This window comes from Cyanistes caeruleus, chromosome 4, assembly GCF_971803275.1.
Source record: "Cyanistes caeruleus chromosome 4, bCyaCae1.hap1.1, whole genome shotgun sequence".
NCBI classification, from domain to species: Eukaryota; Metazoa; Chordata; class Aves; order Passeriformes; family Paridae; genus Cyanistes; species Cyanistes caeruleus.
In genome coordinates, this window is record NC_141704.1 from 31,970,920 (window position 1) to 31,996,016 (window position 25,097).

At 50.4% G+C, this 25,097-nt stretch overlaps 3 protein-coding genes across 5 annotated transcripts in view; 2 read left to right on the plus strand and 1 right to left on the minus strand.

The window, feature by feature from the left end:
* The first annotated feature begins 24 nt into the window (after positions 1-24).
* On the plus strand, positions 25-8,598 carry POLR2F (RNA polymerase II, I and III subunit F). Of its 2 annotated transcripts, none has more exons than XM_086887446.1 (5): positions 25-98; positions 219-288; positions 469-599; positions 2,083-2,154; positions 7,852-8,598. In XM_086887446.1, the coding sequence occupies exons 1-5, from the start codon at positions 79-81 to the stop codon at positions 7,928-7,930; spliced, it is 372 nt and encodes a 123-aa protein (XP_086743572.1). In that variant the 5' UTR covers positions 25-78; the 3' UTR covers positions 7,931-8,598. The 2 variants fall into 2 exon arrangements, with proteins under 2 accessions (XP_086743572.1, XP_086743571.1); XM_086887445.1 differs by lacking the exon at positions 7,852-8,598 and adding an exon at positions 3,739-3,932.
* On the minus strand, positions 7,071-17,527 carry SOX10 (SRY-box transcription factor 10). Of its 2 annotated transcripts, XM_023935602.2 has the most exons (4): positions 17,333-17,527; positions 15,674-16,130; positions 9,933-10,198; positions 7,071-9,535 (listed from the first exon to the last, which is right to left on the minus strand). In XM_023935602.2, exons 2-4 carry the CDS (start codon positions 16,081-16,083, stop codon positions 8,820-8,822), a joined length of 1,392 nt encoding a protein of 463 aa, XP_023791370.1. In that variant the 5' UTR covers positions 16,084-16,130; positions 17,333-17,527; the 3' UTR covers positions 7,071-8,819. The 2 variants fall into 2 exon arrangements, with proteins under 2 accessions (XP_023791370.1, XP_086743564.1); XM_086887438.1 differs by lacking the exon at positions 17,333-17,527 and having other exon boundaries at positions 15,674-16,408.
* A 3,474-nt stretch (positions 17,528-21,001) lies between these two features.
* Positions 21,002-25,097, plus strand: part of PICK1 (protein interacting with PRKCA 1) — a 30,092-nt gene continuing 25,996 nt past the window's right edge. Inside the window, exon 1 of the mRNA XM_086887443.1 lies at positions 21,002-21,125. The gene's annotated coding sequence lies outside the window, so the exon portion shown is untranslated. The remainder of the gene's footprint in view (positions 21,126-25,097) is intronic.

Sequence of the window (25,097 nt, forward strand, 5' to 3'; positions counted from 1 at the left end):
GGTAACTTCCGGTAGCGTCACGACAACACCCGGAAGTGGCTCCCGGAAGTGCGGGGCGGGGGGCGCCGGGCGGGCAACATGTCCGACAACGAGGACAAGTGAGAGCGGGGCGGCCGAAGGGAAGGAGGGGAGGCGGCGCGGCGCGCCTCGGGGCGCCTCGGGGCGGGTCGGGTGGGGGCGGCCCGGCCACAAGTGCGACGCGTGTGTCCCTCTCGCAGCTTTGACGGGGATGACTTCGACGATGTGGAGGAGGATGAGGGCCTGGAGGACCTGGAGAACGCCGAGGAGGTGGGTGCCCCGTGGGGCGCTGCCCTGGCCGGCCCAGGCAGGATCTGCCGGGCCCGCAGGGTCGCGTCGCGGCCTGGCTGGGCGGCCGCTGTGGCTGGGGAGGCCTCAGTGGCTCCCCCCACACCTCAGGGCCTCGGTGGCGGCTGCGGCTGAGCAGCGGCGCGGGTCTGTTCCCACCAGGAGGGACAGGAGAACGTGGAAATTCTGCCCTCGGGAGAGCGGCAGCAGGCAAACCAGAAGCGGATCACGACCCCCTACATGACCAAGTACGAGCGAGCCAGAGTCCTGGGCACTCGTGCTCTCCAGATAGCGTGAGTATTGCCCACACTGGCCCCAGCATTGCCGCAGCTGCACCTCCCTTTACACTGATAAGTGCTTTCCCCTTCCCTTAAAAATTCCTAGGTCTTCTGAATCCTTTGTATGACTTCTGAGCTTGCATGTCACCCTCTGGTCACCAGTGATGCACGGGACTGTGGGGCTCTTAGTTGCACCTGAAGTCTCTGTGCATCTCTCCTTGCCTGAAACTGCTGCTTGTGCATGAAGAGGGAGCATTTAGTAGGCACAACGAGTTGTCCTGGGTCACAGACTAAATTACTAGGGAATGGGTCAAGACAGGTCAGGTTTCTGTATTTCTTAAGAGAGCTAGCATGGACTTGAAAGTTCATAACTGGTTTGGAAAAGGTAATGTTGGAGGGAGAGATGCTTTAAAACAGCTTCAGTTGATAACACAACTGGGCTATAGGAATTGGGAGTGGAGAAGCCAAGCTGAAATTCATTTTAAATGCAGTTGCATTGTGGGGAGCTGTAAGTGTTTTAAAGTATTTGCAATAGTAAGGCCTTATTTCTAATAGACAATAACATTTAGAACTTAGTTCAAGTGCTGCCAAGGCCTGCTGCTCTTAATCAATTTGCCTTTTTAGACTTGTTTTAATAATAAATATTAAAAATAGTTGTGCTTTTTGAAAAACTATCTTTTGAGTGAGATTGTTAGACAGTGGCAAAGGTTTCATCTCTTGGTTATAGTCACCTTGAAAATGAGGCTTCTCTTGTGCATGATTTAGAGGCAGCCAAGCTGTTCTGTGAAGCTGTTTTGTGCATATTCTTTCAGTTGGTGAAAGGCAGGAAAAATGGGGGGAGGTGACATGGGCCCGTGCCAGGCCTTTAATCCAAAAGACTCTGGTACCTGCTTCTGCTTACTTTCAGTACTGAACCCAGACCAGCAGCAGCCCCATGGCCTCACCCACACATAACACAACACGTGAGCTTTCTTTGCCACCACTGTCCAGTGGATGGGTGTAGTCACAATCCTTTGCAAAATGATTAATTTTTTTTCTTGTGAGATGTAAAATGCCCTGTAAATCCAGCCCCTCTCTTTCACTGATCAAGGCCTGGAAGCTGTGAGCAAGTCAGAATGTGAGAGATACGTTGGAGTTGTAGGAGGCCTGCTCATTTTACAGCAATTCCACCCTTTTCATTGGATTAATTTTAGAACCATTCTTTTCTACATACTAAAGTACAGCAGAGGACAACTAAGAGAGTGTGGATTTCACCATTCCTTGAGCATGAGCTGCTTAGCAGGGCCCTAGGGATGGGACAAGAAGAACATTGAAGTAAAAGTTTGGTCTGTAACTAGAGGAGTTTTCTTGAAGTTCATGCCAGAGCAAATCAGTTTTGCCAGGATGGTGTCCCACCTTCCTACTTAATTGGCTGTTATAGAGGTGACACAGCTAGGCAGGTGTTTTTAGATCTTCCTCCCTATGTTTTTGCTCAAGTGGTTGTTGATGTTCTTCCTAGGATGTGTGCCCCTGTGATGGTGGAGCTGGAAGGAGAGACAGACCCCTTGCTCATTGCCATGAAAGAACTCAAGTAAGTCACAGATTTTTTACTGATTTCAAGGCAGCAGTCCTCTCCTCATCCCAGCATTTAGCACTTTGTTCTAAAACAACCTCGTCTTCCCTCAATAACAGTGAGCACTATAGTTGTCTTTTCCTTTTTTCACCTTGGAGTTTCTCCACAGCTGCTCTCTCCCATCCTAGTTGCTCCTATAAGTGCTCTGGATCTTTTCTACTTCACATTCCCTGTGTTCTTTATTTCTGTGACGGGATCCCAATGTCCTCATCTTTTGGGAATCCATTTAATTCCCCAAATGGAATTGTTTTGAAGCAGCCATCTGAGCAGACTTGTATTCAAGTGAAGTGCTGGCAAAAATTAAAATAAGAGTCAGGCTGGTGAGAATGTTTCCTGCACCCTTGCACATTTGGCTTCTTGTGCTTTTCCCCTACTTACACAAAGGTAAATAAATCCTTTCTGACTGCAGCAGAGGCAACTTTTGGATGACCACTTGCAGGCCCACCTTTCCACAGCAGAGCTACCTGCTGTCTCACAGTTTTCCTGCATGATCCAGGTCACATGCAGATATCCTTCAAGCAGCTGGACTCTGTTACTGATGAGGCCCCTGTCCTTGAATGAAATTGTCCCCCCCGCTTCCCCAGTTTCTCAGTGCACTGAAGCTGCTCTTCCAGATTTTTTATCTATTACAGCTCCCTTTGCCATTGCTAGAAGCTCCTTAGGTCATATTCCTGTCAGATCTCCAGGCTCAGACTGAGTTGCTTCTGGTCACTGTCTGTGTGTGAGCTCTGGAAAGCTCAGTCAGAAGTCAGGGTGGTGCATCCTGTTCTCTGCCAAAATTCAGTTGTAATTTTTGGCATTAGGGAGTTACTTTACTACTGGAAGAACAACCTCCCTGAATGTAAAGAAGTTGTGTTACTTTTCAAGTCTGATACAGTTGAAACCTGATGCCCTGGCTAGATTCCAGACTGTCTGATTATGTTTTGCTGACTTAAATCTACGTTCATGAAGTTAAATTGTATTCAGCATTTTCTTGCTCTCTAATTGGAAGCACTGTTAGGAGGTGCTGTGCTCCACCCCAGCTGTGACAGGTTTTGGTATGTAAATAGTCACTGTTTCATGTATCCTTCTTTAAATGTAACTGATGCTCTCAGGATGCAAATTTCTCTGTAAATACCAGCATGTCCTGGAAGTTCTCAGAATTCTGCCATCTTTTTAGTGTCATGTGGTGAAAAACCTTCCATCAAACAAAAAGTGGATTTGTTCTTGAAGTCCCTTGATTTATATTTTCCCCCTATATCAGGGTTAGATGCTAGGTGTTGTCTCTCAGTGGGTTCAGACCACATGGCTCAATTCCTGCAGTAGCAGCAGAGGTCTGAGAAGTGTTTGGTGTTTGTAGTCTGAGGGTGCTGAGTGCTTTGCATCTGCAAATGACAGAAGGTTATTGGGACTTTGCTATATAATATCAAATCACTGGTGCTGCACAGCTCTCAGTTAAATCTGATGAGCTTACTGAAGCCACCAAGCACCTCACTTCCATCACGTACTGAAGTGATACAGTGGAGATTCTGACATTTCTGTTCATCTCTCTCTTCCCTTCAGAGCACGCAAGATCCCCATAATCATCCGTCGTTACCTTCCAGATGGGAGCTATGAAGACTGGGGTGTGGATGAGTTAATTATCACAGACTGATCAGATTCCAGCTGTTGCTTTTGTTTTTGTGTTTCCAGGGATGTTTCTAATTTTGGTTAGTGTTTGTGTAAATAAATTTTTAATCTCCCTATTTTAAATTAAATATATTTGGGTTTTTTTCTGTCTGACTTTCTATTTCATCTCAGTCCTATATGTCTGAGAAATTATTTTCTTAGCTGTCTCCACAAGTTTGGGCATTATTTTTTTTCTCTGTGTGTCCTGTACTATATTGGTAAGATTAGGGAGCCAAGTGCAATGCTGTTTTTTCAGCTTTCTTGCACTGTTGAAGGCTTCGTCTTTTAGCTTGGCTAAAGTCTGCAGTAACTCCCTCCTCTAGCACTGCACCTCCCTGGTTATAGGACGGATACCCAATTAAACTCCTGCTGTACAGAAATGCTTTGGCAGGTACTTTGGCTTCAGAGAGACTCCAGCCTTCCACCCCTGTCCCTTCTTAAAATGTGAGTGCTGAGACACCTCCATTGCTTCCCCCTAGACAGTTGGGCCTTTGTGCCCTGGGCAGGTTGCTGTGGAAACCCCCAATTTCCTCTTTGGCCACTGCTGACTGTGGGGCTTCTCAGGAGTATCGTAGAGCAGCTCTCATCAAGCCACCTATTGTTTCCCTGCTCCCTTGCTGCTTATCAGAAGTGGGGATCCCCTTTCAGTGGCACTGCCCCAGCCGGAAGCGCGGCCGCCACTTGCTGTCCCACCAGCTCGGCAGGTGTGGGTTGTTGCACTTGCTCCTGATGTAGCCGTTGTCTGACACACGGTGGAACTGAGGTCCTGGGGATGGACCAGCCATCTCAGTTGAACATACCCTGGTGGTTCTTACGGTGGCAAAACTGCAGCTAAATCCTAGAGTTCCTTTGATCTGTATTGTGGTGAAAGATCAGTCATCTGTCCCCTTCAGGTACCTGCACTCTCACCTCTGATGTGCTGGGAGGTAACGTGCTCAAGTCAAGAGTTGGGTGGATGCCTTACAATCTGCAAGGGCTTCCAGCCAGCTGCAGATTTTCATTAATTCACCTAGTTTTGGTTTCTTGATCTGTGTACTTCAAGGTTCTTTTCTCTGCATGTGGAAGATCTGAGCTTGGGCAGAACACACCAAATCTTTCTCAATTGTCTTACTAAAAAGAGCTCTCAGGGGTTTTGTTTTCTATTTTTAAAGAGAAGAAGGAAGGTACGCTTCACCTATGCTTTCTGCCTTATATTTTTCTTTGCTCTGGCCCAGAAAGAATATTTCTGACTAGTTTGTGTTAAAGCTTGCATTTATATATAAAGTGATCATTTTCTGTGCTGTATGTGTGGTGAGTGCTTGCATGTGAGCATCCATGTCCCAAAGGGAGTTTATACCAACCTGCCTGGGAACTTGGCTCATGTAACCAGCCATGAATGTCATTCTCTTACTGTTCCCTGTAAAAGCAGCAGTCTATCCTTCGTCTCTTGCTGTGCACAGGAAGGGCTGGTTTCAGAGGCAATAATGCAAGAGCTGAATGTGTCCCTGGGTGAAATGACAGGTCAAAGGGGATGTGGAGATGTTTGCAGGTGCATGGAGGGGGTTGACTGAAGAACGCAAATGCTTCCTTTTCCAGGCCATCCTTACCAAGAAAAGGTTAATTTGCAGCACTGTGGCCTTCAGCCTTCTCCCCCCACCCTCCATGGAATCCTTTAATCACGTTGGTGCGGTGAAATTTCAGCCCTGAAATGGTGCCTTTGTGCAATCGTTTTGGCGTCTGCCATGGAGCGCGGGGTCGTTTTCTTGTCCTTTTTTTTATTTTTTTTTTAAATGGCTTCTTTGTTCCCTACTGGACTCCCCTCCCCAGCCTTGCATCTGTATCAGATACGATTAAAGGGATAGGGAAAGATGCTGGGCCAGCTCCTGTTAGGCTGCAGGAGGAGTGGTTAACCCCTCTGTTACCAGTGGTGTTCTCAGTACTGTCTTAAATGCAACAAGCCTTCGGTATGAGAGGAGGAATCCCCTTCCACTGCAGAGTGGTTGAGGCAGAGCCCACTCACTTCCCTAATTTGCTTCTTGAAGAGCTGGAGAAGAGTGCCTATGTGAGATTAAGAACTTTCTTTTCCCACTCTTGTGTTCATCCATGCTGTGTCACTTCTCTCACTCCTGTGATCAACTTACATACCTCTAATTTCGCCATGGCTTCCCTTCGTCCCTACCCATGCTCCTGACATCAGTGCCCTTCGGGGCTCTTCCCACAGCCTGTGATTTGGGGTAGAAGTTTTTCATCCTCTCCATGAATGGTCACTCCTATTTTGCATGGAACTCTTTAGCTGGCATCACTATTATTAGATTAATTAAGCCATCCTGCTGTGGATCCTCTTGGCCCTATACAGAACTTCATCCAAATTGTGCTATGCTTTTTAAAAAGCTTTGAACACATTCCACAGTTCCTAGATGTGCTTACTCACCCATAAAATGTTTAGTGAACAGAAACTCACTGCATCTGCTCACATGCATCAGCATTGAAACCCTTTGGAATCAATTGTTGGGAGTGTCTGTGGGTAACGGGCTCTTACCGTTCTGCCATCTGACAGAACATCTGACAGATGTTCTTAAGCAGAGTGATACCTGCTACATACTTTTCTTTCCAGACAAGTTCAGATACCCTCCCAGGATCTGACTATATACAGAATGTCTTCAACAAGTACGGAAGTGTATACATGTGTTCTGAAATATGCTCTGTGTGTATGAGTATTTGTGTTTAGGTTCTTGCTTTTGGGAGGCAAGAGGGTAGGGGAAGGAGAGAAATTAATGTCGGCTTCCAAAATACACAAATTTGTGTATGTGGGGGAGTTTTGTTTGGTTTTTTTTTTTTTGAAGGTATGTCACCTACTACCTGGTTATGAGGAACCAAGATGAGAAACGCCCCCCCCCATACTTCTATCCTAGAGAGCATCAGCAGTCACACTAAGAAATTTTTGGATGAAGCACATGCAAAATAGTACTCCTGATTGCATGTGCTGTATCTCAGATGAAGAACAAAAGTCAGTGTTAGTGCTTTTCTCATGGAAGAAATGACTGGAGGTGAGGTGTAAACAGAAGATGAGCTTCATCTCCATGAAGGAGTCTGGACAGCCAGTCAGAAATGTACCTGTGTCCTCTTCCTGAGAGGCAGAGGAAGGCTGTGCACAGGATCTGTGTGGTGGTGTGTGTGACCCATCATACATGTACGGGGGGAAAAAACAGAGACTTGGCAGGGAAGAGGTCAAAAAAACCTCAGACATGTGAAAATGAAACTTTTAAGTTTATTATTCCATATGTTTAATGCAGAGTTAATGGTGCTAGGATGGCACAGAGACTGAGGAAAGGGAGGTAGGGGAGGAAGGTGCTACTTGCATAAATAAGGGGACAGGGCTGGAAGAGGTTACATGCGTACAGGGAGCAAACATTCTACATGATCTTTTCAGACACCACAAGGAGAAGTCTTCTGTAGCTAAGGGAGGCAGGAAGGGCATCTGACAGTCATATCAGCAGAGGGATACAGCAGCACCCATCACAGTCCACATTTGGTTAAAGTCTCTTTCTAGACTGGAATATGCATTGGGAAGTCCCACAGCATGTCTCTGCAATCAGCTGCCAGGAATCATCTTTTCCTGTGGCAATTTTTGTGCCAGTTCACTCCCTGGCCTGGCAAAATACCCCAGTCTTGGAGGTGACAAAGGAGAAGCAAACAGACTGTCCTCAGATGTTGGGCTGAAAAAAGAGGTTGATCTCTAAGAGCTGGTTGCTTCCAGTTTGAAACCCAAAGGCAAAGAAGATTACTTTGCACCCAAATAGGGTTCTTTTCTTTCATCATCCAAGATTGGGTCTGTGTCTACCTTGCTTAAAGCCACAGGAGTATCTTTCCATTCTCAGCATAGACGGGAGGGAGGTTTTGGCTGACTGGGAGACATGATGAACGAATGAGTTCAGCCTGGGTTTGGAGTGGGACCTCAGAGTACTGGAATTAACTTGGGGTGTTGGCAAGTGCATTGTAGCTTTCTTGGTGCTTCTTCATTTCATGCAGGCACCATCAGACATGGAAGAGCAAGGACCAAGTTTGCTCAGAAGTTGTTTGGGGTTCTGAAGAGATTAGAAGAGACTGAGAGGCCAGAAATGCCAGACACAAATGAATGATACAGAGTAATTTTAAAAAAGGAGGATTCACCCATAGCACCGTAATGATTCATTGGTCCTTTCCCACCTCTCCTCCACCTTCATACATGAACACGTGTGTGCACACGGGCTGTGATACGAGTAATGCTAAGACTGATCATGCTGTTCCCAAATCCCATGTACTGTTCAGGCAAGCCTTCAATTCTCCATGCTGGGAAGAGTGTGGGATTAAACAGAGACAAGATGGAGGGAGGAGGTGGGGAGAAAAGCTAGAGTGCAGCTGTGGAAATTGGCAGGGAAGCAAGCGTAGGTTGGTCTTCCAAGGGGTTCGAGATTCTTGTGTTTGTGAATCTTAGGCAGGACTGCTGCACGACGCTGATTGCATGGAAGCCGGCCATGCCACCTCCCTACTGCTCCTCCCGTGACACATCTGCCGAGGCTGAGCCACCACCCTGCACCCACAGCAGGTGACAATGTGTTGGCCATTGTGGCCTGTTGGAAACACTTGCAAACTCCCTGGAGCAGTGTGGGAGGGGAAGGAAAGGACAGTCTCTCTCATCATACAGTCCAGGGTGTGCACAACAAAACCCACCATAGACCAGTCACTCCATGTCTAGAATCCTCCTCATCTAGAAGGCCAATAAAGCATCGCAAGCCAGTCATGTGGCCTGTGTGAAATTGGTAAAGGGTGAAAGGACGATAAACCTTCCTCTAGGTGGGTGTGCCAGCGACAGCTGGGATCAAGAAAGGCACTTCTGTATACTTGGTAGGTTCTGGTGGCTGGATGGCACTGAGTGACCTTGGAGTTCGGAGGCTCTTCTGCCTGTGCTGATTCTTGGGAGCCTTTCCATCGCTGCTTTGGTCACTGTTCCCCATTCCCTACGGTCTGGAGAGAGTTGTGTACACGGGCTGTTCCCAGTGTGTGGGGCTATGAGACTGTGGCACGGAGGGTGCAGGGTCAGAGATGGCAGTGTAAAGGGGACGTTGGGAAGGTCCCATATAGGAGAAGGCAGAGTAGAGGCCAGAGGCTTGGGTGGAATGGCTGTAGTAGGGTCCCGAGGGCTGGTGGTCCGGGTAGTCAAACTGTGGCCTGGAGATGGAGGGGAAGGCCGAGCCGTAGTGGGGCAGACTCAAGGATGTGTAGGCAATCTGGGAGGTGGAGGGCTGGTCAGTATAATGGCTTCCAGGGGTGGACCCCTCCGTTTTCACCTGGGCCTTTGAGTCCACCACCGATGAGGTGGCAGTGGACAAGGAGACTCCATGCTGCTTGGAGATCCAGGCAGAGTGTCCGCTGGCTGCAGCCAGGGCGCTCCCGAGCCCATAGCCAGCAGCGGCCGCTGCCGCATAGCCTCCGACGTGGCCTGGGTGGCCGGCGTGTCCGTTGGGCGGCAGGTATTGGTCGAATTCATTGACATCAAAGGTCTCCATGTTGGACATCACCTCGTGACTGATCTCCCCAATGTCCACATTGCCAAAGTCAATGTGTGGCTTTCCTCCTTCCCCCAGCGAACGCCCTTCTCGTTTGGAATCGGCTTTGCCTGCCTGCATCTCGGTCTTAGGGGTGGTAGGAGGTGTGGGGGGCCCATGGCTCTGACCTGCAATGTGAAGAATGTTTTGCGGAGGAAAAAGAGAGAAGAGGTGAATTCCAGCTTTATGACTGGCTCTATATACAACCCAGCTCTGTTCTTCCCAGTATGCCAGCAGCTGTCTAGCTGGAGGGTTTGGTGGAGAGAGAAAGAAAAGGCCAAAACCAAATCTCTTTGTATCATCTTGTGGAAAAAAGGGAGGATGCAATGATACCTTGCCTGACTAGAGGAACACAAGTGCCTCTGAAACTCAGGCATGTCCCTGTACTGCTGACACCAGCAATCTGCTGGGTCATGAGTAAGGTGTGAGCCCCATCACTAAGGCTTTCACCATAATGACTTTTCTTTTTTGAACCTCTGACTTGGATGTAGTCTGTCAAGAGATTCACTGAGACCCAAGACTCACCTGAGGAGTGTTCTGGATGACCATCGGACATGGGCGACCCTTCTCCGGGATGCCTGTGATCCAGGTGGGCGCTCTTGTAGTGGGCCTGGATGGCAGCAGCCCCACCAGCATCCCCCTCTACCTGGCCTTCACCCTCGCCCTGTGTGGCCTTGCCGTTTTTCCGCCGGCGGGGCTGGTACTTGTAATCAGGATGGTCCTTCTTGTGCTGCATCCTCAACCGCTCCGCCTCTTCGATAAAGGGCCGCTTGTCGCTTTCGTTCAACAACCTGCAGAGACCAAGGTGGTAAAGAGAAGAGGGGAAGGAGTGAGGCAGGTCCATCAGAAAAAAACCCTGATGCTCAGTATTGTGGGACAGGGTGTGTAAATCCAAATGGCGGGATGTTGCCCCATGGAGGGTACTTCCCGGAATGATAGGAAGAACTTGGAGTGTTTCCACGGAGATAGCAATGCTTTCCTTCTTCTCCTTAGTCGTTAAGCCCTGCCACTGGTTGGTGCCAGTGCTGGGTCCTTCCCAGCCTGTGTGATACTTCTCACTTCAGTAAGTTCAACTTGCCCTCTCTTCCATTGCCAAAGTGCGAAGTGCAGCCTTTTGTAGTTGTGTTAAATAAGGTTGGATGAGCTGCTTTTAAAAACTTCAGGCAAATCGAGGGCAGTTGAAATTCTCCTTTGGACAAAGGTAGTATACTACCTATAGCACTGCCTGCCCCGTATCTCTTGCTCTTCCCCAGGTTGTATCTGTTCCAGGTTAACCTCCCCCTTTCTGTAGGCTCTGCTCCTAGTTTGAGGCTGTATGGAGAACTAATGGCAACAATTGATATTGGCTCCACAATAACCATGTAAAACAACCTTTAGTCAACTTGTAATATCTAAAAGGGAATTAAAGAAAATTTGGAAGGGGCAGAAACAGTGCATTCTACTATTCCTGGAGCTTCTGCTCACCTCAGACATGGATAATGCAAAAGGCTGAAGCAAAAGGACCAGCCTTCCTTGAACTTGACCAAGCAGTTGTAAAAAATGTAGCTGCCGTTTTGCTGGCTTTGTAGAGGTAGATGTGGATGAGCCTTGGTCTCTGGATGAAAGGCACTGCAGAAATGTAAGCTCCTTGTCTGTATTCCTGCCAGATCATGGGCTGGTCTAGTTAAGGCTCTCTCAGGAAGTGGTGAAATGCACAGGCAGGATGCCTCAGAGCATTTGAAGATAAGATCAAACCCATTTCTCAAGCCTTTTGCAGCATTTCAGCTGGAAGCACTTCAATTTCATGTTATGATTTTCCTCCTCATATTCTTGTGACTCAAGATCATCCTGCCTCCAACCAAAAACCAGTGCTCTTAGAAGGGACCAGTCTTCTCATGACTGAGAACTCAAAACAGCCATTATGAATGGCAGGGCTCACAAACAGAAAAAAAAAAATATTCCATTTATAAAATGTCCCCACCTTTTTCTCCCCAGGAAAAGAACTACATGGGGATGGGACTGCCAGCACCTTGGTGCCCCCTAAGCGTTTAGCACTATAATATCACCAATATTGCTTAGCTGTAGGCTCTGGGGAAGATATAAAGGACAGAACTGACCTGAAAAACTGAAGATGAAGAGGAGGCATGGCTCAAGGAATACACAGGTAAATCTGGTGGGTGATCAAAAGGGTCACCAGCAAGTAATAGGTTTGTCCCTAAACACCCCTTTTCCCCTACTCCTTGTGCATGCCCTCAGCTGGTAGACGAGAGGTGTGTGGCATGGTGCTGACCTGGGTTCACTCCAGTCAGCCTGAGCAGGTTGTGGCCACACACCACATTCCTCCACTGCCTTAATCCTGGAGATTAAAGCAACTGAGCCACCATGAATCCAACACCAGCTTTCCTGTCTCCCTCCCGCCACTGTATACCATGCTCACAAAGTCCCAGAGGGGCTCTAATCCCTCAGCCTGTGCTGCTCCAGATGGCCCTCCAAGGGTCAACCCTTGTAGGTCTTGTGGACTGGTGGTACCTTGGTTTGGCAAAATCTTCATCCTTGGAGAACGTGGGATATGGAGAATAGAGATAAAATCTGCTAAGTTCAGCCTCCGAGATCTGTCTTGTGGATGGTGTGAAACAGAACCATTGGAGGCTACACAGATGTCAGATCTCTGCCCTCTGAGCTGTGCTCTAGTGCCTCACCTCTGCTCCCCTTGACAACAGCCCATGAGTTGTGCCACCAGCAGGACAGAGGCAAGTCCACTCCCCACATCTTTGCCTTCTCTCCAAGGCTGCCTGCTCTCTCCTCCCTCCCACTGGGATCAGAATTCAAATCGGCTTTAGCAAAGTGAAACTGGTGCGAGCAGGCAAAGGCCAGGAGATTTGGGGGGATTTGGATTTCACTTGCTTCCTGCCCTCCCCCTCCTGCCCCCCACGCTCTCTGGGCCATAATGCAAAGGAATCTCGCACGGGCAGAGAAGTTACGGATCACAGAGCAAAGCCCTTCATGGGGCTTATCCAAGCCCGACACCAAATGCTCACCCCTGAGCCGAGGGGAGAGGGGCAAGCATCCAGCGCCATGCTCTGGGAGGAGAAAGAAGGGCTGAAACCTTCCTGCTGGCCTCTCACAGCCTCCACTTCTGCCGCCTGGCATTGCACTGCTCCGTGTGCCAGGCGCCTGGCTCAGCAGCCAGAGACCTGACCCTGGCTGGGGCTCAGCTGCCAATGAGTCAGTGCCGTGATGGGCTTGGGCACTGGGGCTGATGCAAGGCAAGGGCTGGCTGGGAGCAGAAAGCACCCGTCCTACATGTCCATGGCCCTAGATTTTGTGGGTATGAACCAATTCCCTGGGTATTGCCACCCTCTTCATGCAAAGATCCCTCCATCAGGGCCCCTTGCTCCTCCCTACCAAGCCTTCCTCCCCTTCTTCCCGTGCCTCCCTTGTTTTCAGCCCCGGAGGTGGTGCTGGCTGGCATTTTGGCTGGGAGTCATGCCGACATTTTCAGCAGCCAGCCTCCATTTGAGAGCTGCTCCCTGTCCCACCCTGGGAAAAGAAAGCGTTCAAGGACAGATTTTGTGACTGTTGAGCACAAACCCTCTCCCTTATTTTTCAAGAAGTGAGAGGGTTTTCTGTTGTCTGCACCCATCACACACCCTAAGTGGGTACAGCCTGGAGAAGGTTGATGGGGCCATAAGCCCCCGGCACTGTGTTTGAGGTCAGGCAGGTAACGTGGCCATCAGGGCATATCCTGCAGCCCCTTCCAGTGAAGGTGCCTGGTACCTGTGGAGGACGTGGCAGTGCAAATTTTGGACTTAAAAAAAGCATCCTGGGCTGTTGCATCCTATTTTTCAGATGCCTCTCAAGATTTCCTAGTCTCTTCCATCCCCACCCAGTGCTGATTGGTTGGGACATGCTTGGTTTAATGGTGGTCTGCAGGGAGTCCCTGTGGTCACTAGCCTTCGCCTCTAATCCACCTGTATAAGTTCATAACAGCAAACTTGTGTAACTCATCTGTTTAAGCTCAGAACAGACAACATTTTCCAAAGTGACAGGCTATGGCTGTAGGGTTTTGGTGGCCACCTTTGCAAGAACACTCATCAAAAGTTTGAGGTTAAGCCATCCAGAAAAAATCCTGTCTGCTTGCAGCTGTATCCATGTGTAGGACCTATACCGGGGGGATTAAGGCAATGGGAACCTCAGCAGAGGAAGCCCAACCATACCATGCCTGGAAGGTAAGGCTTTGGGCTACTATCCTAGTAATTTTAGTGCCACCTCCCCTGGAGTTTTTTGGCTGATCTTTCCCCCCAGCCTCACAGAAGGACACACATGTGGCCAGACACTGACTGTATACCCATAACCCAGCTTGCTGTGGTGCGTGATCTCCGTAGGGGCTGGCACGGCTCGGAGAGCCTCAGCGTGAACTAGGAGAGGAGACATTCAAGAGAAGCACCCAGATAGCAAACTTAGCAGCTTACAACGACCCCAGGCCTGACCCCACAAGCTTCTCATCTGAGCCACACTTCCTGGCTGTATTGTGCCCTAAGAAACACACGGGGACCTTGACCATTGTCTGGTGGCAGTGTCCCGCTGCTCTGAGTCCCATGTGGCCAGCAGCGGGAGCCATGTCCTGGGACCAGGGAGGCATTTGGGTGTGTGACTGTGGCCACAGGCTGGGGGCTGTCTCCCTGTGCTTTGAGTGCAATTATCTGTGGAGGTTTCACCGCTCTACTATATTTTCAAGGAAAATGCAATGCCTGGGAGGAGGGAGACACCATTGATCTAAAATCTGGCAAAATTTTGCAGTAAAGGAATGATATCTTGAAATCACCATTTTGAGAACAAAAAGGGTGGGTCCTCCCCCCACACCCTCTTTTTTCAACAGAGCTTAACAGTCCAGAGGCTGGCAGCAGAGTCCCAGGTGAAAGCAAGCACTGTGGTAAAGGGAAGGCAGAGGAGAGCCAAGTAGAAAAGAAGATCAGATGAGACATTCACAATCAATACTCTGCCTTTGACTTCCCAAATAAATCCCTTTGCTGGGGACACATTAGACACTTAGGAGTCAGTGTAAATAGGCTGACATAGCAGAGGGAGAATCTAATGCCCAAGAGTTGCTTCCTTGCGAGCTAGGCGGTTTGAAGCTAGTAATGAATAGCTGCAATAGAAAGTGTGTTTTGAAGCTTCTGCTTCAAAAAATGTGTCTTGGCTCACCCAAAACTGAGGGCTTCCTCTATAAAATGCTGTCAGGGGGTGAGAGAATGAGAGGGCTGTTTGCATGAGCCTTGGTTTGCGTTGGTTGTTGTGAGGCAGGGAACTGTGCTGGGGGCTTGTGGCAGAAGGCAACAGGTTGATGGGGTTATCAGCAGAGAGCATCCAACGGGATGGATGTGGCACAGCCAGCCTGACAGGTTTGGCTTCGGCACGACTGCTCTCTGCACATTCATGGGCTGGCTGCACTTGATGAAGGCAGCCTATGGATCTGCTGGAGGAAGGAGGAGAGGCCACACAGAGGACCCAGGATCTGCACAAAGTGAAAATAGGTGTGCAAATTGTTGGTGCCAAAGGACAAATGTATATGTGTTAGTGAGAAAGGAGGGCATCTTTTTGGGTGCAAAGGAAGATGCATATTCCAAGAGACCCTGCTAAGGCTGGGACTGTTGCAGGTCTCTTCCTCTCTGCTAAACCTCAGTCCCTGTTTCTACCTGTGTCTCTCCTTGTCCATCTCACTGCACCTACGTGGCCTGCCAAAACTGGGACCATCCTGGGAAGGACAGGTGTTGGACTCTGACTGCCTATCTCCTTTCCCCTGACCTTCCTCCTCAGCTTTAAATTGGTATCCCTCTTGCTTTGTGGCACTGCCCGGAAAAGGAACCCTGTTAGTGCTGGGATCTGAGTTCAGACAGGCTTGAGGCAGCCTCCTGTGACTTAGCTCTTAAATCTTGAGCTCAGCCAGTTTATTGCTAGTGTACAGCTGAGCCCAGCAGGGAGGGTGAGCCAAGAAAACAAGATTTCCCAAGGCAGGCAGGCAGGGAGGACCAGAATGAGAGTGTCCTCATCAGGAACAAAAGGGAAACTTAGTAGGAAACACACGGAAAGGGCTGCTGCCCAGGACAGAGGTGAGCTCTACTGAGGAAGCCTTCACTACGTCCAACCACCTTGCTCCAGTGTACAGAAGTCTCCTCAAGGGACACCCATCCTGCTGAGTCTCCATCCTTCCACATGACCACACAGTCCTGTAGAGGACACCTCCAGACCTCAGCCTTCACACCCCCCGTTCCACCGCTCTCTCTTACCTCCAGAGCTTCCCCAAGGTCTTACTGAGCTCGGCATTGTGCAGGTGTGGGTACTGGTCAGCCAATTTCCTCCGGGCAGCCTGTGCCCAGACCATGAAGGCATTCATGGGCCGCTTGACATGGGGTTTGCTCTTGTTACTTCCATTGACCCTGACGGGCATGGGAACCAGGGTCCAGTCATAGCCGCTCAGCACCTGGCTGACTGCCTCGCGGATGCACACCGGGAACTTGTCATCATCCGCCTCCGAGTCTTGCTGTTCCTTCTTCACCTTCCCCATCTCCCCATTCCCAGAGCCAGTGAGGTGCGGGGAGTTGTCTGATGCCATGGAGGGTCCTGGGGAGAGGCAGTGGTGGTCTTCAGAGCCCACTGGGCTCATCTCCACCTCTGAAAGGTCTTGGTCGTCAGCCATCGTTGCTCTCAAGCCTCCCCTCTTCCTTCTCACTGTCCTTCTTCTCACTGAGGAGGGAAGGGAGGAAGACAAAAACAAAGGAAAGAAAGGAAAAAAGGGGGAAAAGAGAGAAAAAGAGAAGCAACCACCAAATTTGAAAGGGACTCCAAGGTCTCTGAAGAGCTGACCACGAGACAGGAGCTGCTCAATTAAAGCGCAAGAAATGCAATTGCCGTGCACACCGCAGAACCCGTGATCAATGGGGGTGGGGATGGGTCGGGGCCCCCGATTAATTGGGATATTGCTCCCTATCTCTGCAATCTTGTGGAGCTGACATGTGTGGAAGGGCCTTCAGCAAGAGGGATAAGGAAGGTTGGGGACCTGAAAGAAGAGAGACATGTACCATTCTGCCTGGGCACAGCACTCCACGGAGGAGTGGAATGTGGAGGAGAGCCACCAAACTTGTGTGGGGAAGTGCCCCTTAATTTCAAAGACACGCAGTGAAATGTCTGGGGGGAGGCATGGGAGGGGAAGCACCAGCACCGAATCTGTAAGCCAGAAGGGACTGATACCCCAGGTGCCAGGGAACCTGAGCGGGTGGCACCACCATGCAGGGAACCAGCCCAGGCCTGGGATCCACACCCAGAGACCCTGATCCCAGCTGTGAGAAAGTGCTTCTGCAGGGACATCTCATCCTCTCACAGCTGATAAACCAAAGGCTTGAAATACACCTACACTTCATCCACACACACACTCCAGTATATATGTGTGTGTATGCATATGCATACTCACATTCATGTATCTGTATCTATATCTATATATATCCAGACAAAAACACAGCCAAGTTTAACTTTGAGACAGGCTTTGGGTTGCCTGTCCCACACACTCCGCCTTTCTCCTTCGGTCTGCAGTCACCTCTAAAAGTCCCTGCTGCTGTGCAGCAGTTCCCCCCAAGAGAAAGATACACTCTAAAAATAAAGGCCTCTCTATCCTCCCCATCTATAAATTAAAAAATAAAATAAAATAAAAAAATTTTAAAAAAGTAGAAGAAGAAAGAAATTAAAAAAAAAATAAAGTGATGGAAAAGCATGCCTCTGGCTTAACTGGAAAAAAAAAGCAACAGTGCATAGCAAGAATTGCTGTCCCTCTAGTTTCAGAGGGCACCACAGACTCTTGTTTGGGAAAATGAAAAAAGCGAGAGAAAGTAGAAGGAAAAACGCGCTAACAAAAGTGTGCGCTTGTGCGAGCGAGCTCAGGTAGGAAAACTTACATTGCTGGCCGGTGTGCCGGGCAAATCCTGCGAGGGCTGTGATTTGTATCCCAATAGCCCCCCTGTTCTCTCTCCCAGCCCCAGCGGTGTCGGGGCGCGCAGCACGGGGAGGCTCTCAGGCGAGTGCCATTCCTGGAGGGAGGCTTGGTTTTTACTAATACCCCGGCTGGATGTCTCTAGCTGGCTTTGCTGCTTAGCACCGGGGGAGGGAAGGGTGGAAGGTGGAGCCAAGCACTCCTCAGAGCCAGAATACGGTCGGCCAGGGACGGCGGGGAGGGGACACAGGCAGCCCCCCACTCCACCTCAGCCACCAGTAGTATGTTCCCTGTTTTCCATGGTGCCAGCTTCTTCATGAGAATTGCTGGCATTGCTGCTCTCAGTGGCATGGGCAGAGAGACGGTGCTGGAGGATTCAACCCTGGCAGGTTGGGGTGGTGGGATGCTGGAAAGGGTGTGGGTGGTTTGGGGAGAAGGGTGTGCATCCCTAGGATGGGGGTCCCCCTCCTTCTCCCCCTGATAGCATGGTTACTCCTGAAGGGTCTAGCACTCCCCATGTGCTAAATGAGTCCCTAGTCCTCCTCACAGAGTCGCACGAGGATTCCTCTATGCTGAAATAAGTTGACCTGGGACCCTGTGGTCAAGGCACTGGGAAAAGGGCATTATTCAGACCAGCATCTGCAAGGTAGGAAAGGGGAGGAAGAGGATCAGAGGTGTTCTGAGGGTGGAGGCCATAAGGTCCAGGGGAAATGCCATGCTGCTGGACAGTAAATACTAGTTTGAGCTTTCTTAAGATTTTTGCACTCTAGGGATGGGCTCTGTGGGATCTTGCCAAGACAAGCAGACTCTGCTTCATCCAGCATGCTGAGCTGCTCCTAAAGGCAAACATGGTCTCACGAGGAAAGTGGTGTTTCTTGATGAGAAGGACTCTCACACACACTCACCCTCATTCTTGCTGCTTGTGCACTGGGACATGTAAGAGATCTCAGCTCTCAATAGTTTAGAACGTTGTCCCTCCTATCTTCCATTTTCCAGCTCACTTTGCTTCCCACATGCCTCAGGTAGTTGGCTTCTTCAATTTCCTTTGTTACCAGGGCTGGTATAGACCAACAGCAACTCTGTAACCATGAGAAGTCACCCACAAAAGTTTTGATGATCTCCTATGGTAGCAATGAGATAAACCAAGCTCCTGCCCCAGCTCTCTGCTGGAGACCCAGTCTGAAGACACCTCAGTGCTAAGTCAGAAAATACAAACAGATTAATGCATATGACCCAGTCAAACAGCTTGGAGGGATTTCAAGAACATTTTCAACTCCTATAGCAGACATTCACTCTCCAGAAGCTTTGTGTTAGAAAGACACAGAAAAAAACCACTGGCTGGCGCCACATGGACTGTGAGGGAACCAGTCCCAAGGATGGTGCTGAGCACCTGAGCTAAAGCCCTCAGAGCAAACCTGTGAGCTGGTTGCTGCCCCTGCAAACTGGCTGACACCTTAGGGGTGTTTCCCTGCATGCCTGGTGTTGTCTGGAGTACATAAAGTTCTGAAGCCATAGGGTGGCTGCAGAGAAAACCTCGCTAAAGCTCAAAGAGAAGCCTTTACTGAACAGAGCTGGGAGGAGGAAATGGCTCTGTGCCATCGGGATCAAGCAGACAGCTCTGCTTAAACAGGCTTCTTGCACCCCACAGGAAAAAATAACTGTCAAGGAGTCATCTCCTACCTTTCTTCTATTCAGTATTACCTACTCTGGAAAAAAAAGATGGGTTCAAATACTTTTCTTCACATGATGCCTTCTTCCCTTTGGAAGAGAGGAATGTGTCTTTTTGATGACAAGAAAACCCAATGGAGAGCCTCGGAAAGCAGCGTCGAGGCCCTGCTTCCTTGGCCAAAGCAGCAGCTGGTCAACCTCAAGTCTTGCCATTTGGGATGAGTTCTCTCACCAATGGAAACCTCAGTTGTAGCTGGCACAAGACGAGGACTCACAGCACAGACGGGGCAGCTCACTCCGTTTGGCATGCAGATGACCAGCAAAAACTAGTGAGGCAAGGTCAATTCTTACACAGCTGTGGCCCACTGGATGCAGAGTCAGTAATACTGCAGAGCCCATGGCACCTTCCCCCAGCCAGTAAGGGTCATCATCAATCTACAGGGGCCCTGCATAGGAGTGTGGGAGAATCTCCAACCTGGGGCAGGGAGGGAGAATGACACATAAAATGGCCAGAAAATGGTGTTTATTTGCTCTCCCTTCAGGTGGCTAGTTCCTTTGGATTCCACAGGAAAGAGGCAGTGTGGCAGAGATTTCTTGTTTTCCTGTGGAGTGAGGATACAGGGTACAGGGCTACAAGTGGTAGGGAATGAGAGGCCAGGGGTCCTCTAGTGCTTTGCTGATGAGGATCCCCAGGCAGGAGACAAACAAAATTGCCCCAAAAGACACTGAGTGAAGTTTACAGCCTGCTCAGCTCACACCCCGAGTGCAACAGGTAAACTCTGCAGGGAGAACAACTCCCAGATGTGCACGAAAGGAATCAGATCAAGGAGGGATTTCAGTAACCTCCAAGGCACCAGACCAGTGTTTTTCCCACTGCTCACCATCCCTGTCAGAGCCTGCTGCCACCAGCCAGCCAGGAGCCAACTCCAATTTGTGCCTCGTTGCAGAGCCATGGGTGGCTCAGCTGCAAGAGAGAGATGTCCTCAAAGGAGTTTGTACCATCCACACAGTCTCTGCAATCTCAGTGTCTCCTTGTATTTAAATGCTGAGGAAGGGGCTTTTCCCCTCCCTTCTGCCTTTCTCCAGTTCTTGTATTTTGAATCCTTTGGTCCTGCCTCCACTTTTTGAATTCTCTTTTATTTTGCAGTCGGTTTACCCCTTTTTTCAGCTCCCTCTCAGAGCACTGAGTGTTTGTATATCCTTGTGCAAGTCTCTTCTGTCCACGTGTCCTGTGTACATACCATTCCCAAGGATGACAGGAAAGACACCCTGCTCCGGGCTGGCTGCTCGGTGAACAAGGAGCATCATCGCAGCGGCATCTGCTTGGTAGGGTTTCAGCAAGGGGACCACATTGGTGGGACACCTCCGCCACCCGGGTGTGACCACGGAAGTTTCGGGGCAGGGGTTTTGCTAGATGACACCTATCTCCTGCACCTTTGGGAAGGGAGGAGTCAGAGGGGAGAGCCTGTCCACAGCACAGGAGCTGCAGGATCCCCAGCAGGAGAGCCAGCTTTTGTCCCCTGCCCATCTCGGGGGCACAGCACTGGTATTGTCCCAGCACTGCCTGGGAAAATGGGAGGGGTTCCCTGTGAAATCTTTCCATACAGTAAAACAGCGTCAGAGCTGGGGAGCAAGGAGGGGACGATACAGACATTCGAAAAAATACACATCCACACCCCCCCCAGCCAAACAATACCCACAGTGTGCTGAGGGAAAGGGAGACCCATGAATTGGGAGTTTGATAAGGATTTTCTCCCGCGCGCGCCTGCTCTCTCAACGGCCCCTTCAGTTTTCCCAACAACCCACCCCCCCCTTCCCTTTCTGGCTTTCTTGTTTGGGCCCTAAACAGTGCACGGTCTTTGTTCAGGATACAGGTGAATGACAATCATGTGATTAACACACACTCGCGCACACACACGCACGCACATAAAAAGCTTTTTAAGAGCGTCCAGCTTGCTCCAGACCCAAAGACGGGAGAGGAAGCCCGGGCTAGGAGGAGCTGAGGCGGCGGCGGTGGCCGGGATGGGCACAGGCACTGGAATGGATGAGCGGGCACCACCTCCTCTTTGCAAAATGCCCTTCATGTGAAGGTGGGCACGTGAGACAATGAGGGACAGGTGGTTGGGGGTGGGGGGGGCGAGGTTTGGGATTTGGGCGTGGGAGTGGGTCCTGCCCCTGCTGCCTTCTTGCCCGTGCCAGGCAGATTGGTGTGGATTTGCTGTGGCTGTATCCCCCCTGTGATGCTGGGGGAAGGACAGGGAATGGCTATACCAACCAATCATGTTAGGGAGGGAAAGCAGATTTCTCACACCAAAGCCAAACCCTTGACCTGCCCTATCTCCTAAGTGGGATTTGCATCATTGTCGGTATGAAGCTTGCTGCTGCCTGGCATGGCTTGGTGAGGAGGGAGACAGCCCTCCTGCTGGAAAGGGGGTCTGTCTCCCTCCTGGTGAGGGAGAAAGAGGGAGGCAGAGGGCCAGGCAACCCAGATGGTCATGGGAGGGTTGATGATGTCAGGGACAGCTGACCCATGTTGGAAGTCTTGCTGTCCCAGTCAGAAATAGTGTACCCGACATCCTCAGTGAGGACTGCACATCCCCTTCGGTGTGAAGATGCACTGGGCCTTACCACACATCATCATGGCCATGGGATAGCTGGGAAGCTCATTATCCAGCCCTGGGGGCAAGTGGAAGCTAGTGGCCAGGTGACCATTTGACCACCCACAGAGGAAGTCATGAGAAAATTGGAAAAACTAGAAAGGTTTCAAAGTGATACCCTTTTTATTTGATGATTGCATAAGTCTGATGCTCTGAGAAAAAGCAGGGAGGAGCAGAGGGAAAGATCACTATAATGTCTGGAAAACCTGTGAGTCTGCAGATGATCTGACTCGTGAGACATCATGGGACATGACTGATGACAGCCTGAGAGAGATCAGGACCAGGTCGTACCCTTTGCTGGAGCACCCAAGCCCAGCCCCATCTCCACCGCTTCCTCATGTCCTTATCTCCAAATTCCTCTCCCACCCAATGTCATGACCACTCTCCCAGGCTCCCAGAGTGCAGGTCATTTTCAAGGCTTGTCCATGAACAAGAGAAGCAGAGGGTCTCTGAAGGCCATGTTTGTGTCAATTCTGCGTCTGCCACAATTTCCAAAGAGCCCTTTGATTTGCCTTGTGCCACAGGCAGCCTCCCAACTGAGAACTGGGCACAGAATCCACTGCTGGGCTCTGATCTTCATCACCCCTCACTGTTCTTGGCCAAAGCTTCCACTGTTTGTCCCAGACCCTTCCAGGTGCCTCTGAGCTTTCAGTTGTGGGCATTGATGAACTGGTTGTTTGTGATGCAGCCTGAGGAGAAAGGAAGTGGTATGGGTCAGCTGGGAAATGCAAAGAGCTGCATGCAGCCCTGCCTGGGTTTTGGCAGCACCATACAGCAACCATGTGGCTACAGGACAGCTGTACAGGAACTTTTGCCATGGGATGTCGGGGGAAACACAAACCAGGCAGTGCCTGGAGTTGTTTACTGGTGGACTGAGCTGTTTGAGAACCCAGCGTCCTGGGCAGGCAGCTAAAGAAATGTCACAGTGACTGCACTCCTCCAGGATTATCATTCTGTATGGGAAACAAAGCCTGGATGGTGCTCGTTGCTGCATAATCCTGCACTCCCATCACCTCAGGAGGGGGTGGGAGTCCTCAGGAAGTTCTCTGGGGACTGGGTCTGGGATGTGGTTCCAAGAGTCCCACCTGGCTCCAGAGCAGGAGTAAAACTTGCTCTCTCTCCAAGGGATGGTGTGGGATGCCACAGGTGCAGCACACTACAGTGTTGCTGCCACTGGCATATGGCCTTGATGTGGCCAAGCAGACTTTGCTCAGCTGCATTTTTTATTCTAAAGCAGTGGATTACAGTGCCACTGCTCCAGAGAGAAGGTGTAGGGAAAACCTTGTGAAAAGAAGGGAGGAGAATAATCTCTGAACATTGCAAAGACCCCAGGCAGCTCCTGGCCTGTCATCTTGGCCAGTCTAATGTTTCATGGGCATGGCAAGGACCTGTGATGGCTAAACGGGACAATTTTCCTGCATAACTCAGGTCTGAGAAGATCAAAGAGGAATGGGGCAAGCATGTCTGTCTGCTACCTGCTTTGATAGATGGCACAGAGCCTGCCTGGCTGTTAACCCCTGCATCTCCTGCTGGAGAGGACAGGTGTACTTCCAATAGGCTAACCCCAAAAAGCCTGCACTGAAGGGGTAGAGCTGGGGGAGAAAGACCAGGTTGCCTGTTCTTGGATGGAGTCTGGCATATCCAGTGTTATGTAATGGAGGGAGCTGGATGCTCTTGGTCTGCACACCAGATGAGAGATGCTTAGAGGGGAAAAGGAGGGAGTTGTACAAGATTGGGCAGAACAACCAGAGAAGGGGATCCTCCCAATGAGGCCTGTGTCTCTAGCAGTGCTGAGTGACCCCAGTGGGCTCGTTCTGTGGTGGTCAAGGTGGCTCCAGGGTGATCTTCACCTCTGCTAGTCCCCTGGATGCAGGGAGGCTCCTGGGGAGCCGGGGGAAGGGTTAAGTCGGGAAGGCTTCAGCCTGCTGCCTTGGCCCCTGTAATTCCTCCAGAGAGTAGGACTGGGAGAACAAGGAGCCCTTTCTGTTCACAGGAATTAATAGCAAAGAGTCATCTGGGGTGTCATTCAAGCCCTGATCAGCTCCCAGAGGAATGTGAGGGAGAATGAGTGAGGGAGCACGGCCTCAAGGCACCAGAGCTAGGGCAGGAGCAGTTTGGCTGGTAACCAGAGTTACCAGCCAGTATTTGGGCAGTGGGACCATCTTCCTCTTCACCCCAGTGTCCATGTCCCCTCTGCCCTGTGCAGGGGTTCACCCTGACACCCATATTCAAAGGGCTCCCAAGCTTGTCCCTTGTTACCCGTCCCTTCACCCAGGGAGGGGTGAGATATTCCAACCCACCAACACAGCCTCCCCTCTGCTGAGCCCAGACAGAGGGGCCAGGCAACCAGGGGCCAACACAGCCCCACTGCTCTCACAGTGGATGTGAACTCCAGCAGGCATCCCCTTTCCAGGGCTGTCTCATCACCCCCAGCCTGTGATGGCAATGTTGTTGTCCTCCCAAGCAAGCTTGCCCATGAAGAGGGTCCCCAGGGAACCCTCAAACAGAGCCAGGGGCTGTAACTCAGGGTTCAAAGTTTTGTGCTGAAGCCTTTGCCGCTGCAATGGCTCATTCAAGCTCACCTGGTCACTGCAATTTCAGGAGAAAAAGATCAGGCTAAGGATTTGTTACGCTGCTGTTTTACAGTGTTGCTTCATGGCTACACAGGAAGGCTTGAAAATATTGCATGGTGACACTGCAGCTTTGCTTGTAATGGAAGCCAGCTCTGGTGAGCCAAGGAGAGATTTTGGACACATCTCTACTTTCCTGAGAAGGAGACCTTGGAATGATTCATCCTCTTCCATTACCCCCTGCCTCCTCTCTGCCCAGCTGCATCATGGGCAGCCTGTGTGACAACACCTGGTAGCACAGGGTGACTTAAGGCTCTGGTGATGCAAAATGGTCAACTCTGCCATGTCAAGTACAGTACCTTCAGGGTACCCCTTCAGGTCAGCTCTATTGTCCACGGCCAACAACCTGAGCTCACCAGCCTGGCAGCAAGTATAGGTCGGGCAGACGGTGACCTGCGTGCTGTGAAAACAGAGCTGTGCTGCAGTCATGGGTTGCTTTTGCTGGCCAAAACGTATCTCATCAAAGCCTCCCCTCCTCCCCCCAGCACCAGGTCAGTGTAAAACCAGGCTTAAGCACCAGCCTGTGTCTCAGCATCCTCTGGGAGATGCATGGTGCCACTGGGATAGACTCTGCCTGTGCCCCGCTCCCTGTGCCACCACCACTGCCACAATGAGTGCGCCTTGTCATAGAGGGGTTAATAAATGATGCAAGAAAGAAGCCCTTTAATGCACACTGACCTTTGGCCTTTCATAAATCACAGTGTTGGGCTGCAAGTAAGCGGGGGGCACAAGGCGTTGGGGGGAGAGGATGGGAGGGGGTCCATGCAGCTGCGCC